The 16,848-nt window shown below is 33.6% G+C and overlaps 1 protein-coding gene across 1 annotated transcript in view; it reads right to left on the bottom strand.

The window, feature by feature from the left end:
• Positions 1–7,235: 7,235 nt before the first annotated feature.
• The window catches only part of na (sodium leak channel non-selective protein na), a 39,151-nt gene continuing 29,538 nt past the window's right edge, over positions 7,236–16,848 (bottom strand). The window contains exons 26-33 of the mRNA XM_085945576.1: positions 15,798–16,015; positions 15,229–15,452; positions 13,569–13,705; positions 11,843–11,979; positions 10,958–11,114; positions 10,733–10,846; positions 9,247–9,404; positions 7,236–7,290 (exon numbers count right to left, since the gene is read on the bottom strand). Coding sequence (XP_085801702.1) covers positions 7,236–7,290; positions 9,247–9,404; positions 10,733–10,846; positions 10,958–11,114; positions 11,843–11,979; positions 13,569–13,705; positions 15,229–15,452; positions 15,798–16,015 — 1,200 coding nt within the window. The remainder of the gene's footprint in view (positions 7,291–9,246; positions 9,405–10,732; positions 10,847–10,957; positions 11,115–11,842; positions 11,980–13,568; positions 13,706–15,228; positions 15,453–15,797; positions 16,016–16,848) is intronic.

Here is a 16,848-nt window from a genome sequence, read left to right as displayed (position 1 = left end):
TATATAATTAATATCTAACAAAAGGCTATAATATACATTAAATACAAAATGCAATCTGTGCGTTATGTCATTATTGTGTAGGAAATACCAATCTACATCAATTCCGACAGGAAACACCTAAACATCTAATTACACGGGCAGACTCGCAGATTCGATGAATAATATTTATCTTATATTGCTGATATTAAAAAAGTAAACAACATTTCTCCTCAGACACCATTTTCCCATGCATTTTTAATTCAACTGTCAAAGCAAGTTTTCATTGCTTAGACGAGTCGATTAATTGTATTGAGCTTAATTCTAAACAGCTATATTATAATTTGTTTTTTTTTTGTGTTGCATATTACTTCCCTGCCATGGATAAGTCTCATTAACAACGCACCATTGCTACCTGAACACGAAAACAAAACAAAAGTTATGTTATGCCACGACATATTTAAACATCAAATTGCATGTTTGATAACTGGATGTTGAATGACAATAATTTAGATAATACCAGAATGCAACGACGTCGCGTCAAGCCCACTTTGTATTTTTTCATCTATCCTCGGGTAATCTTTGACCCAACTTACTGTCACATGAAATGTGTTGAAAAAATAGAAATTATTTTATTCTCCTCATGATTCGGCTAAATGATTCAAATCTACATTTCAGACGATCACGGGAAGTTATTGGATCTGCAAGTCTGCTGTTGTAATTTACACTTAAGACAGCATAGAGAATCGGCAAAGGAAAGAAATTATTTTTTCAGTCTCTTCGATAATGAGTTAATGGGTTGGAATAATATTATATACCTACAGCGGTATTTAATTTTTTTTCCTTTTCAAATGAAATTCATCTATCAAACCTGATATCCATTTTTCTTATGTCATTTATTCAACATCGGTCATTTTCTTTTGAGATAAAAATCTGCGGAAAAAACACTACCTCTAACAATTAAACAGAATCTTTGAATACTGTGATTTATAACCCACATCTGTAACTAAGGCAGTAATTTGCATTTTGACATGTATATGTCTTACCGCTGGCCATATAAAAATTGTGTCCAAAAATCCAGCATTACGCAGAATGTTACCAGCCAAGTGGTCGAACGCTCTCTTCCGATCAACGAAGTTAAGCACCATCGGGCGCCGATAGTATTTGGATGGGTGACCGCTTTTATTTTCACAGGAAAAAATAAATCGCACTCGGGTGGATTCGAACCACTGACCTTTCGATTACCAGCCGAACGTGTTACCTTTGCGCTATGGCACGGGACTGCCATAGCGACGATTTCACTGTATAATAACTGGGAATAGAGTTGTGAAATCAAGTTTGCCTAGGCGTAGGTTCGGATTTCACTTCTGACAAATATTTTAATATTTTATATTAGTATTAATGCGTTTTATTTTAATTAATATATATTTCTTAAATCATTAATTTACATTATACGTTTGTGTAGTAAATACATATTGTAAAATGAAAAATAAAATTGCGAGTTGCCGTGGTGCACAATTTTCTTTCCTTTTATTAAAAAATATAACAAACACCGATATCCATTATTGGTTCGGTGGTAGAATGTTCGCCTGCCATGCGGACGTCCCGCATTCGATTTCCGGCAAATGCATTTTTTTTGTATTTTATTATTTCTTAAATTATTATGTAATTTATATTAATTGTATTTAATTATCAATATGTATTTTAATTCATCAAGACCTGCTTAGACAAAACAATTGACAATAAAAACAAAATATAAATAAAATTAAATAATGTTGTAGATGAAAATGTCTTGCTAATATAGAAGTATTTTTTTAAATAAAAACACACAAACTTTTTTGACTGTTATCTAATATGACTTGGATTTAGGGTTTAATTTAATTTTAAAAAGTAACAATCACTATCTACATCAGTGGTCGGTAACCTTTTGAGAGACTGGGTAAAAAAATCAATTTTGGAAAAAATATTTGGTTAGTAGGTAAGTGCTAAGTACCTCCGCTACATGGAAGTACATTGGAATGTGGATATGTGTCTTCAATCGCTCTCAGATATATACATGTTCCAATGTACTTCTGTGTAGCGGAGGTACTCAGCATCAGGCTGCTGATGTATTTATTTGAATGCTTATTTTTTTTTTATCAGTAGGACCAATTTATACATTCTCCAAGTCTAGACATTTAAATCAGACATTGTTTAAATTCATTAAAGAAAATGCTTGCTTGCAGGTATTACTGCTTCTAATAAAACTTGCACACAATGCAGCCTTCTTACATGGGCTTGGAAACTGCTCTACAGGAGCTTTAAACACACATTTGACTCGGATTCATTGCTATATGCTACACAAGGGGGGGTTTTCTGGTCCGGACCGCCCCCCAGAAAAGGAAAAAATACAAATTAATTGGTGAATGGAATATTAATTAAGTAGTAGGTGGGGTAAAGGCAGAAGTCAGTTACACCTGGTAGATTTTGTGAACTCCACCCCTCCACCACTTTAAAAAATCAGTAGTAAGTTATGTATATTTTTTCAAACAGTCTTGTGTGCTCGCCTGCGTGTATCAATGCCATCTGTTGTAGTATGATTTACTTTAATTATTAACATATGAAATCAATTTATTATAGTTAATTATTAGGATATGCTAGGAAAAAATTCGCATGTTTCATTTAGTCTGTGGAACACATCCTGACTGCAGGTTGCGTTACTATCAATTATAAGAACTAAACATCATTTATCAAAGAGAATCTTTCCTTTGCTGATTCTCCTCATTCTTATCCCTTAATGGACTTGAAGCCAACTAATCCTGGCATGACGGACAAAAATACATCTCTAAAGCATGTTCGCTAGCGTGCATTATCTAATCAAATTGTATATGCGTCTCCTCCTTGAATCATATGTACTGATTTAGAAGGCCAATTTTATTTTAGGACATTTAAATAGAAACATACTTTATTAACAGAACAAAGACAAATATTTTAAAATTCATTTAAAGCTACATTGTCTTGGATCAATTTAGATGAAGGCTCAATTCATGGTTCCTAACGTTATGTTTTTTTTTTACAAATGATACCTACCCACGCTGCAACAAAATTGCACATGCACCAGTGGCTGATGAGAAAAGAGAGTGTGAGTTTTCTTTAAATACTAGTTAACATAGCAAACTAATTGTGCACATCCAAAATAATTTATAAGGATTTTCATTTTTTTATAGATTTTCAAAGAAATCGGTAATTTTTAATATTACCACACTCAATTCTGGGCATTCATTATTAGTTTACTAAAAAAATATTCAGATAATGTTTACATTACATAATAATATTTATATTATACATATTTATATTTTATACACCGTCAATAGTTTTCCTACATTGCTTCTCCACAAAATCTAAAGGCAATAAATGTTTATTATTTAACTCCATTTCATACTTTTTAAAATACTTATAAAACTCAAAGCTTGGAAGGTTCTGTCTTTTATACATAATACCGTAATAGCCCAAATGTAATGTGAATGTATATTTTGCACAGCGGCATCAGTATCAATATCCGTTCTTTCGATGTGACAGCCCTGTTTATTATTACATACATAACATAAAACAACAAACTCCAATGACAACAGAAATGCATTGGTATATAATATTATATTATGCACCCAATATCAGTCAGGCAAATGTTGGCACCCTTTGAAGCGTGTTGCAATACCGACACTGTCGATAGACGACAAACATTTGCTGACAAGTGCATATGTCGCTCTCTTCACAATTATTGTAAACACCAAATGACCACAAACATTTGGCTGACATGGGTCATTGTGAAGGTTAGCATGAGTATATGGATGTACACCCGATCCTCTTTTTGCACGACTTTTTTTTGCACGGTTTCGAAATAAAATGATTTAAAAAAGTACAGATAACTTTTTTTTTATTTACACTGATTTTTTTGCTTTAACAGGCTTTAAAAAATAAAAAGAATAATAATATGTATATTATAATACGTTCTTGGTATGGACTAGTCACTAAGCGCAGTTACATTAAACAAACGCATTTCTTCAAAATAGAATACGGACATCTGTAGGTAAAAAACATATACATACCTACCCGTTTTTACTAATGGTTTAGTAACGCAAATGGCTTTTACAAAAAAATATTTTATGTTAAAAACATTACGCCATATTTAGGCTAATACGGTATGTATATTTTATATGAGAAGCCATCTTTGAAGATAGGGTAAAAATAGAATCGCCACAATATGATTCTTTCCATTACAGTTTATGTTTTCAGTTTAATATGAATACGTGTATTAAATAAGGCTCTAAGTACCAAAAAGTAGTATTGCCTGTAGTTACAAAATAACGAGTCATTGCATGAAGTGATAAAAATGAAGCAGACCTTTTGAAAAATGTAGTTTTACAGTGTGAAGTAATCACGGCAGCTTCTATAATTTTAGGTATTAAGAACTCGCAAGTATCAACACACCATTGTCAGCTATTTTATATTGAACGCCGTTGACCACTGCAGTGCTACTTACACCATTATAAATAAAACACGCCAACGGACTTACAACGTCGACAGGTTTAATTATTTTGCTGTATTTTTTTGACTTGCTTTAGGCACTTAGACTATTACTGCCCTTCTCAGGAAGAAGGCAGTAACTGACTCTCACACACTTTCGAGATAAATGACATAATGTGTTTTTTCTCAAAATTTAGTACTGTGAATTAATAAAAAACGGTTGTAATTTTTATTAGTGACAAGTTAAAATACAAACAAATTAATAATAACCAAGCAGTAACTGCAATGAATATGTGCAATTACTGCCTTTTTGCTAAAAAAAATGTATTATTTTAGAAGATGTCTATTTTTTCACTAAGGATTTTAACGGTATTTTAGTGATAATACTGATTTTAAAATGAACAGAATATATAGCTTTCAGAATTACCTAACGGATGGCATTCATAACTCAATTTCACAAATTTTGCGAGTTACTGCCTTCTTTCTAAGAAGGGCAGTAATAGTTGAAGTTATTGGCGTTGGTATGTAGTACATTTTTCTATAAAAATGTCAGTTTTTATTATTTTGGTACTTAGCGCCTTAATTAATACACGTATTCATATGTTTTTAACACAAAATATATAATATTATTTATTGATAGATTATTGCAGTCATTTCCCCGTTAATTAATTCACTGTTCTATAAAAAGTTTTTGTTATCCTAAGTTTTTTTGTAAAAAAATCATTAAATTCTTATAGGATTTATGTCCGGATAATGCAAGTTTCTAATGTCAATAAACATAAATAAACATGTAAAATGTTTAAGGCTACGACGGCATATCTATCTTGTATTAGAAATAGAAAAGTTCAGCCGATAGGAGGTATTAAGTACACACTATATTGTACATTTTAATGTGTTATGTTGGTAACACTCATATTTTAATAAAAACTAGTCAATTCGTGAATTTTACAATGTTGAATTCACTAGCAAATTTGCTCCACTTCTAAAGGGAATATTATAATACATCAATAATGTTCCCGAAGTAAACGCAAAACATGACAGTATAGTTGATGTTATCCTCTTGCAGTCTTCGCCACTGGAAGAAGCCAATATACTGTGATCTGTAAACCCGTATAAAAAATGCAAAAAACAATTTATCGTTGTATCTATTACCAGGAAACTGTTGTAGTTCATGAATTATACCACTTTGAAAGAAGGCAAGTATAGATCTCGCTTCAATACTTATACATACTACCTGATGTCTCCCTATATACATGACTGAACACTCAGAGGCATTCTACACAAGTAGGTAAGTTAAACGCAGCGGTTCACTCGCTTCCATGGCCCCCACAAGGGGGCTGACAGGACTCTAGCCTGGGGGCCCGGGCTCAGAAGGGACCCGGCGTGGCGAGTCGACCATATATGTGAGATAAACACACATCACAAATTTGCTTTAATAGTGAAAAAAGTCGCCTGCGATATATCACTTCAATAGTGTTGTTATATTACAATATATGGTTGTGAGATACAATTTTTCATTGTGTGCCGATACTCGGCAACTCCATAATTCAAATGGATGTATTAAAAATACACCATTTAGAAAACACTACTGTAAAGTGCCACTCCGACTTTACCCTTAGCGATAGATAGGGGGGCCCGCCAAAGATCCTAGCCTGGGGGCCCGCTTCAGGATGTGGGGGCCATACTCGCTACCAACCGCTCATAAAATTTGCAAACTACACGCAACCCACAAAACGCGACAATAAACTTTTCAGTGTCAAATATTTTAAAGCGGAGAACACAACCACTATAGCCCTGTCTACATTCAGTCATTATTTCGTTCGCCAGATGAGCGCTATGCAGTTCATGTGTAGCCTGCGCACTGCCTGCATGAAACCAGTTTCAAAATAACCGTTTGTCATGATGAAAGTACTAGCACTAGTACTAGTAGATTCATCACCGATGGATATCTTTTCAACAACACATCAGTGTTGAAAACTGAATGATTTCGGAAAAAAATTATATAAGTATTTATTATACTCTAATGTTATGCCAAATAAACCAAAAATATTATAATTTTGAAGGATTATATTTTTTATTTGTAAAAATATGATAAACTGCTTCCCGTGAAAAATTTAAATCTATTTGACGTACAAGTGCAGAGAGTTGGCGCAGTGCGTAACACGCTTTCAACCTACAGCATGCGTAAAACTATTCGGTGTTAAAACTAGAATTAAAAAGTTGAAATGATCAAATGTAGACATAGCTTATGACTAATCATGAATGACGCATTGCACACGGTATTCACAGCGTGCGCAATGCATACCTCTGACTGCCGCCCACTTTTCAAGCACTTTTTCTCGTGACCGGTAAAACGTTAATGTAATCAGTCTAATTATAACCAATGAATATAATGTGAGATGATAATGTGGTCGGTAGTAGGTGAACCACGATGTTTTACCTGGTTGTGTAGAAAGACCCTCAGTCATTAAATTTAAATTGATATAAATCTATTAAATTAGTGTCAATTTATATAAAAATTTGTTTTAAAATTAAAAATATAAATAGGCTTTAACTATTAGTGACAATGTGCATGATATCTATGTGCAAGTTGGGCACGCCACCAGTCTCTCACGTCGTGGACTGCCGGTGGCAATCTGACTGCTGCAGTGCCGCTGCCGCTCTCGACGCCCGATCCTCCAGAGCCACTCGCATCAGGAGCACCTCCCGGTGAAGCAGCATGAAATCCACCAAAGATTCCCGCAAATCCACTATTACTAGTCCCCACCGTGGCTCCTGATCTTCCTGCACTGCTTTTTCCACTTGAAGTTGCTGAAAAGGAAATGGAGCAAAACAATGAAATATAAGTAGGAATTTCCACCTTAGAATCAGATGCTTAGTCATATTAGTTTACCATTATGCAGCTAAAATCGATGGTTTTAGTGACTAGCCATACCATTAAAGAGTGACAAAATAAAGAAACTCAAGTGACAACTATCAAAATAATCATGTACGTCGTACACAAAATTCAAGCTGGTTTCAACTGTCAACATATTATGTATGTCAAATTATTATGAGAGTATCCTATCATTTGTTTTCTTTCACGACCCGATTAAAATAAACGATTCCTTTATTTTCGTGTCAGTTCATTTTTCAAATTTTAAATGTGCATCTACGTATATGTTTTCCCCCACCACCCACGATAGCCGCGTGGCTTAGGCGTCAGCCTATAGCGTGATGGGTAGAAGGTTCGAATTCTGGGTCTGGCAAGTACACATATAGTTTTTCAATTTGTGTATGAGTCAGAGTATGGACCTAATAATAGGTTGAGCTAGTGGGTGAGATCCATTTCCCGTAAAAATAAAATTTGTTAATACAAACCTCCACTCTGTGGAGGCCCATATCATCCTATTAGGATTGGAAATGGTCAAAAAAAGAAATGTCTTCTCCCTGTCTCTCTCTCTCATACACATTTATATATGTTTTTCTGAAACGTTACATACAGACAGATAGATAAATCAAGACAAATATAATAATATAATGTTTCATTTGAACTTAAATTTAAATTATCGTTCATTTTATCTTGCGTATGAATAAATTTAATATAATAGGTACTATATTTATTTGAATTCTGTGTGCGATTCACTTGATGATTTTATCAGATGCCACATGTGTTTCTCAAGTCTGCTACTACGTAGTGGTAGTGCCACTTATGTTATTCAGGTTAATTTAATGCTGACATCTCTGTTTCCAGCTCTTGGGCATGGTCCAGACGATGCTCTGATTCACAAAACTTAAAGATAGTGCATCTGAAGCATCATGTTAATAATTGGAATAGGTCCTAAATAGGTTATTATAACACATTATTCTTATTACCTTGAGGCCTTTTAACCACTGAACTAGGATCACTAAATGTTGGCTGCAAAAATTTCCTTCCTTGACTGCCAGCACTATCAGATCTGCAATAGAAGTACAATGTTGAAATTATTTTTATTATACAAGATTTTGAGTTTTACTTCCGTTTACCTGTAAATTATTGTACATATTACATTTCTCCGTATCACAGTTCACCGTGAGCAGTCATACTGAAAAGAGATGACTGTATAGCATTGAGATCAAAACATGACACGTTCATGGAGCATTGCATGTTCCAATTTTATTAAGTAAATTAATTTGACATTGATTGGAATCAAATATCTGATAATAATGCTATCATTATATAGCCTTGATACTTACGAGCACCTAGTTGCTAACCTATTTTTTTATATGATAATATTTATAATTTACTTATCTACCTATTTTCTTCAGTCTTTCCCATGTATTCCGGTGGTTTTTATTATATATTTAGAGATGAATTTGATCTCAATGCTATACGGCCATCGGTTTCCGATACAACACCTATCCGTGAACTGTGATATGGCCAACTGCATACGTACAAGTTTCCACACACGTCTACTCCTGACCAGATTAAAATTTTGGGTTGTTATATTTTAATTATGTTATTATAGGTACAAAGGTCAAACAATTACAATGAGCTACAGCAGCAAACTCACCAATAGGTTTCTGTCAATTAATGCAAAAACATAAAATCCTTTATTCTCTCTCCTTCTACTTATGGCAACGCAGAAATTATCCTTGGAGGCATATTAATATCTCCCTAATACTTCTTTGATTAGTAAATAATATTCATACAAACGTAATTGAACACATTTTATATATATAAAACATATTATTTTTAACTCGCGTAATGGATTCGGGTTTTAAATAAATATTGAATGAAAGTAATACCTGCTAAGTGATTGAGTTGGCCCAGTAACCACCTGACTAGGTTTCTTGGGACGCAGTCCAGCACGAATAGACGATGATGATGCTGCCTCTCCAAATTGACCAGGTGTTGCCGCCATTCCGGATGGCTGATCATAATGTGGAGCACTTTCCACAGCACCCTGCCAATTTATGAAAGTATTAATGGTTACTCTGGTTAGTTTAGTGAAGCATCGAACTAGTATAAGTAAGTTACTGATCTATATCTTCAAAGAACGGTTAATTAAAGTTATGATAATATGTCCTCCTTTTCCACTTCTTTATCTATTGAAGTATATCGGTGAATTTAAGGTCACATACGCAGCAGTCAAACTTGAGTTTGAATTTAAACATCAAACATGAAACCATCCACCTCTGCAACTCGAGTATTCGGTAGCTGTCCATGTGTAGTGAAGAGTCACTTTTATATTTATTGTGAAATAAAATATCATTCTTAAGAAACAATACCAAAACGAAAGTGCAAATTAAATGAATATTAAAAAAAAAGTCTTTGTTTTAGCCAATTAACAATAATAGTGTCCTCTTTTGATAACGGTAAGTTTGGCGACTGATTCACAACCATTGTAGATACAGTATTACATATTATAGATAGTATAGTGTATTATTGTGTTTAATAATAAACCTATTCATCCAATATGTCATAATCATAAACCTTCAATAAACCAAAATCGACACGATACACAAATAAACTACATTGACAATAAATTCCTTTTATGGTTGCTCTTTTGACTGATCAATCAATATGCACGCAGCATATTAATTAATTGAATTAAATTATAATTTGTGGAATTTTTATTTAAATTGATTCGACGGTTTTGTTCAAAATATATATACAGTCGAACTCGGTTATTACGATCACGGAAATAGCGAGATTTCGGATTTAACGAGGAAACATTCGTTGATATTTTAGTTTATGATTTTCTCCATACATTTACTACTACTTTAGCTACTTCTCGGGTATACCGAGCAAAACTGTTAATGTGTCGATCGTTTAAAAACAACATTTTCAACCCTAAGCGATAAAATCTGACCGGGCAGTTAACTAGACCGAAGCCGCCGGGATCGGATTACGTTTATGAGACTCGTTAAGTGTCTAAGTACCTAATTGATGTTTTCGCCGACAACATTGAAAAATTATCCACGTATATGGTTGAAATTGCATGTAAAAAGGCCAAGCTTTGTGAAGTCATTAGGTACCTACCCGAGTTCATTACAATAATCAACTTCTTTTGAATGCCGTGCTTGTTTCGAGGATTTTAATGATGATTTTCAGATTTTTTATGTTTTATGCTTAAATAGAACATGGCGCGAAAAATGTTATATAATGATATAATGCGTAACGAGCAAATTCAGTCGGTCCTATCTTCCTCTTAGTAACCAAGTTCGACTGTATTTATTATTAACACTAGTGAATATAGGTTTTTTTTTCCATAAAATATATAAACTGCACCTTAATTCCAGAATCAGTTCGTGCGATAGTTATCTGATCTTCAACATCTAATCCAGCGTTTCTCATTTTTTCATTAGTCGCCCTTAAGCCTGCTATTAAACTAGTTTGCTGCTTCTGAAACAGTCAATGATCAAAATAAATACGTATTGATTCAATCCAAATCAATTGGATCTGATTGATACATAAATAAATTCGCGTATTTCATTTTATATAATAAATACATACTGATGTTGCCCTAATTTTCTTCAAACATCCTTCCAGCCACGTTCGGATGGTCTGTTTGGCCACTTCTTCTTCAATCAAATATTCAAATTCTTCTCTTGCTAAAAGTTCTTCCAATTGAAGCGCTTTTCTAATATCCACAGACCGATATGATAACATACTGAAAAAATAAACGAAATTTATAATATAATAACACTGCACTAAAGTTTGAAATAAAGAGAAAATGAAAAGATCTAATCAAACTCATTGTATTTCAACACGTGGTTGCGATACCAAAACACATTTTAGTATAGTGGCGGTTTATCCTAATGGAGGCCGAAAATGCTGATAGGTTTGGAGGCCCCTTACAAAAATATTGTCTGTGCAATAAACTATTCATTGGTGTTGAAATATAAAAATAGTTACGTTGCCAGGATTTAAAAAAATAAATATTGATATTTTTTTTACAAATTATTATTCTATATCTAAATGCATGTAGGTATTAAAATTGTTGTTTTTACAGCATATGCATGCTGTAATCATTACAAAGTAATTTAAATAAAAGGATGGTTCTGGTCCATTTAGATACAAAAAATCATTCTGCATTAAAAGGTCGATTTCGACAAAAACGGATATTCGACAAACCAATCTATAGCGACGACATGTTATTTAACTTTTGGTACTTTCTGATACTGGGTTTCATCTGATTCATGAAAAACTGACAATAGTTGAATTATCAACACCATAGAAAACTAAATATATGAGTATAATTAAATTTCAGACCACGTGGTATTTTTTTTGTAAATTTACCGGTAATGCAAAATGACTTTCAGATGATTAAATTATTTAAAAAGTTTTTCTTCAATATCTTGCGAATGTGAGTGTGTTAAAATTACTGGGTATACTTACTTTATAACATCATGAAAGGTTACATCTTCCCCGTTGTGCAGTTTCTCAAGTTCATAGCACATGTATTTGAACAGCAGTCTATCTTTCTGGGGATCACATTCAAGTCTTCCTTTTAGGAGACGCAATATAAATTTTACCTAAAAACACACAATAAATATTGATGTAGGTATTGAGGATTGCACAACTGGTATTGTATATTCTACAAATAAGATCTTCTACTCAAATGATCCTTTTTTATCCTCATTTCACAAAAAAGAAATATTGAAATTTGTCTATAATGTGAATTAGGTAATGTTTTTAGTGTTTAAATGAGGCCAAGCCGACCTAAAACGTTCAAATTATCTGCAGTTAAGGAAATAACAATATTTTTTATACACCGTGTCCATGGGATATTCTCCCAACACTGGGAACATATATTTTTTTTGATACAAAGAAATCTGTAACGTGACGGTTCAGGGGTACGCCAAGCTGTAGTGTAGTGTGGGGAGTGCGAAACGCCCAGGCGGCAGGATTCGGGGTGCGGTAAAAGTTCGGAAAACAGATTTTTAAACGATTTTAATAAAAATACACTTTTTAATTACATAAACTGAATCTTACTATAAGATGTATTATGAAATTTATATGTACGTCGCGTCCTGCCAAAGGGCGCAAAATCGAAGAGTTACATATTATTATTTAGGCGTTTAACATTTCCAAACTAGAACTAATTTATTACAGTTGTGTGCAGAATTACAGAAAAGCATTCTTTTAAAGTCTCAATAGGGTGGGTCAGAGTCGTATCATTGTCAAATAAAAAGTTTTACAAACATATTTTTTGTATGACAGGGCGACAGGAAATTAATTGTGCCATAAAGATAAACTATAGTTAAAGAAAAATAATTTGTCTCATATTTTTTTTCATATATATTAGATATGTTTATTAATTTTTTTTTTTTTTTTTGATAAAGGCAAGGCGAATTTATCTTTTAACTCATTCTACATTATTTTAATAAGTTCTTGTTATGTTCTCTCAATTTTTGTACCATGTGGAGGGTATGGAAGTTAAACCAAGAGATGTCACGGAGAGTTCAGGCTTTCGAGATATAGCTGTACAGACGCATCCTAAATATTCCTTGGACTGACTGAGTGACAAATCTTGAAGCTCTCAACTGATTGGGAAAGGACCGAGAAGATCTGCGTAGTATCAAAACCAGAAAACTAACGTACCTCGGCCACATTATGAGAGGAGAAAAGTACAAAATTTCTCTACTTGTCATTCAAGGAACGATCAATGGTAAGCGTAGCAGAGAACGGTGCTAAATTTTGTGGCTTAAGAACCTCTGTGACTGGTACGAGTGCAGCTCCACCGAACTATCGGGTAGCAGATGATAAGACAGAGATCGCCTTGATGGTGGCTAACATCCTCTGAGATGGCACGTTAAGAAGACGAAGAATAAATTGTGTTTGATTTGGTTATTTTAAATCGCTACTTACATGTTAAAATTCAGAATATTATATTTATGAATTTTTTTGTTATGATGTGGGTATTTTGATTTTGATGTTTCCACTAAAAACAGTTTATTTAATATGGGGGGGGGGGGGGCAATATCCGGCTAACGCCCGAGTAGCAGCCACCATTGGCGCGATCCTGTAGAAGGCTGATAATGTCGTTGGGTTTCGGGTTCCATTCCTGGTTCTGGAAAATTTACATATGGGTGTACACTAGCTAACATGTTTATTAACTTACTCTTCTAACGGGTATAACACCTCTTTGGTGTATATCGACTATATTCCAAGTATTTTGAAAATTCCTAATGTCCGCATACGACAACAGAGCATCTTCCTCGTTTGAATAAAATAATGAAAAATTCTCCATGATAATAGCTGCATGTAACAAACAGAAAAATCATTATATAAGCAGATAAAAGAATCACGGCAATTATTTAATTTTTAAACTATCAACTAATTATTATTTCATATTTTTTTTGCAATTATTAAGTATTATTATTCGCCACGTGCAATCATAGTTTTCTAAATATCATAAAAGCGCCTGTAAACATGCATGGAATTACTGTCGTCAATTGTGCTTATTTTAAACTGTCATGACAATAACTGTTTACACGTAAAAGTGCTGACTGTCTCTCCAATCTCATTCTTCAAGAATAAGCGAGACACGAGGTTGTCATTTTATACTACTGACAGGTCGTATTGAAAATCGGAGCTCAAAATGAGTTGTTCGTTTTTTTACCGGCATGTTCTCTATCGCTCTACTGCGCAGGCGCAGATCGAAAATAATCTTACTTGCGCGCAATAAATCATCACAATTCGGAATCTTCCGATCTTGTTTAATTTATGCACGCAATCTTGCCAACTGCAGGATAATACATATTTCCCCATACATTTTCATACTGTGCACAGTACACCCATGCACGTGTAAACGGGGTATAATGCATTTTGGACATCTTGGTTAACCTGAGATAATAGGCTTTAGTTTTGTCTTTTATAGGTGTAGTATGCAATTGGTCATTTGAGGTCGTTTATACATGAAATTACATTGTAATGGTTGTGAGATCTGATATAACGTGATGATTGGTGACTAAGGGGTTAGAAGGGGGGGGGGGGGATTGTAATTAAATCTGATGTCACAAAACTAAAATATTCCGTGACAACATTATATTTACATGGATCATATTTTAATTAGTGGAGAGGGACTTAAAATTTTTACGTAATTTAGATGTAGGATAGGAGAGGGGGAGTCAAAAATTCTAAAAATCGTGAGATGTCATTTATGGATTATTCAAAAGTCTTTTATTATTTAATTGAATTGTAGTTGGACAACTTAAGGTTCAAAAAGGTGCAAAAATTTTCACCTGTGTACATGAAAGAGGTGGGAATAATTATTATTAATATTTCGCTGGCATCTTCAGTGTTTACAGTTGAAGTCGTCGTTCTCTGACCGAACTTATGAACGTTTTTAAATATTTTAAGACTATATTATAATAGTTGCTAATAGCTCATATTCCATACATATATCGCATGATTAGTATAAAAATGCATAACACGTATAAACTTTTGATAAATATTCGCTTCAATTCAAATAATATAGATAATAATAAAACATATATTTTATAATAACATAAGTATAAAGAAAAGACTTTTCGCAAATATAACGCATAAATTGCCAAGAATTCTGAATATAAAAGAAATTAAAAATAATATACTTATGCAATCACACATTCGCCCAACAATTAAAAAATATTTATTATTTTTTACAAATATTTCATTAATAATTTATTATGAAATTCAATCGCCTTGTCCAATTATTATAAAATATATTTGGCGCAAATTAATTATGCCTGCAATTGCTAAAACGATTTCTAAATTATTGAACATAAAAATATTCTTACCCACAAGTAGATTTAGCACAATGTATGTAATTATGACATAAAACGTGCAGAAATATATCAGCGACGCGGTGAAGTTTCCGCAGTCAGTTTCCCAGTAGTTATCACGCGGGGTGCAGTATGGGGGTGCCACCATGCAGTCGTGCATGATCTTGTTCCAATCCTCACCTGTGACTATGCGAAACAACATTGCCACACCATGGATTGCAGTGTTGAAATTCGCTCTCCTTGAACAACAAACCACAGTATCAATTATACAAGATTCAATTGCCACAATAATTTATTCAGAGAATTTCAAAATCTGTAATAATCTCGTACTGATTGCTGCTAACTAGAGTAGCTACATTTATAGTAAAGTTGTGGTATTTACGCGGTCATTTCAGTTGATGTACGAGCCATGGAAAATTACTTAAATCATATTTTCACCACACTTTTTTACATGTACCTTGAGTAATTAATTTCCATGTCCCCAGACCCATTAAAAGCGACTTCGCAAATTCCACAACTACACTTAACTAGTCTACTATGCGGTCATAAAATCAAAAAATGTTAGTTACTGTATTTCAACTAACCTGCCAATGCCTTCGCCATATTTAACATTCCCAAACACAATGGTACCCGCCAGTGCATAAAAGAATACTAACAGAAACATCCCAAATATGATGAAAAATGATTTGCACACTGAAACCCCAACAGTGAGCATAAGCATTTTTAATGTCGTATGTTTCCCAGTTATTGTAAAAAATCGAAGAATGACAACCATAAACCCAATAAAGTAAGACAGGTCATTCTGAAACACAAAAATATGTATTTAGCTAATAATCATTCATAGTGAATTAATAAATAATTATACAATAATAATAATAATAAAACAGTAAAATTACTTACATTATTATACTATAAACTAATATTTATAAAACTATTTGTTTCCTAGGTTCACAATGTATAATAAAACATCTTCTTCAGTCCCCTTGCCCAAAAAGAGCAACTGTTTTACCTCTATGGATGTATATGCTAATTCGCTGTCTTGGGTAAACCGAGGGGACAGACTATGTAATTTCGTGACCATGGCCCCCACTTCCTGAAGCGGGCCTCCACGCCAGGATGTTTGGCATACCTGTCGTCAAGGTTAAGGGCAGTTTGATGTTCTACAGTAGAGTTCCCCAAATGGTATTCCGCGGAACCCCATGGTTCCGCGAGGTATAATTAAGGGTGTTCCATGTACTTTTACCGATTTTTATCTATTTTTCAATAAATCCTCTTGAATTGTTGTGTTGTTGGGACATCATATTATGAAGCACTGATCACAACCCCCTTTTATAGTAGCCAAGTAACATGCAACCATCTGATATATTGGATAAATAGCTATTTGGATTAGTCAGAAAACACATTATAAAATAAAATTCTACTTATTATTATTATTTATTATAATATCAATCATACCTTATCAAATTACATTCCACAGCCACATATTTTAAAATGTTAATATATTTCAGTAAAATAGCGCCGCAGGCGAGTTTTATTACTTTTAGAGCAAATTTGCTGTCTGTATATAACTTAATTTGTCGACGCACCCCAAGCCCGGGTCTCCAGGCTAGAGCCCTATCAGTCCCCCCTTGTGGG

Source organism: Rhyacophila brunnea, unplaced genomic scaffold, assembly GCF_057557595.1.
Source record: "Rhyacophila brunnea isolate RB1 unplaced genomic scaffold, BYU_Rbru_1.0 scaffold_1, whole genome shotgun sequence".
Taxonomy (NCBI): Eukaryota; Metazoa; Arthropoda; class Insecta; order Trichoptera; family Rhyacophilidae; genus Rhyacophila; species Rhyacophila brunnea.
Note: the sequence above shows the minus strand (reverse complement) of the source record. Positions and strands in the feature narration are given on the sequence as shown.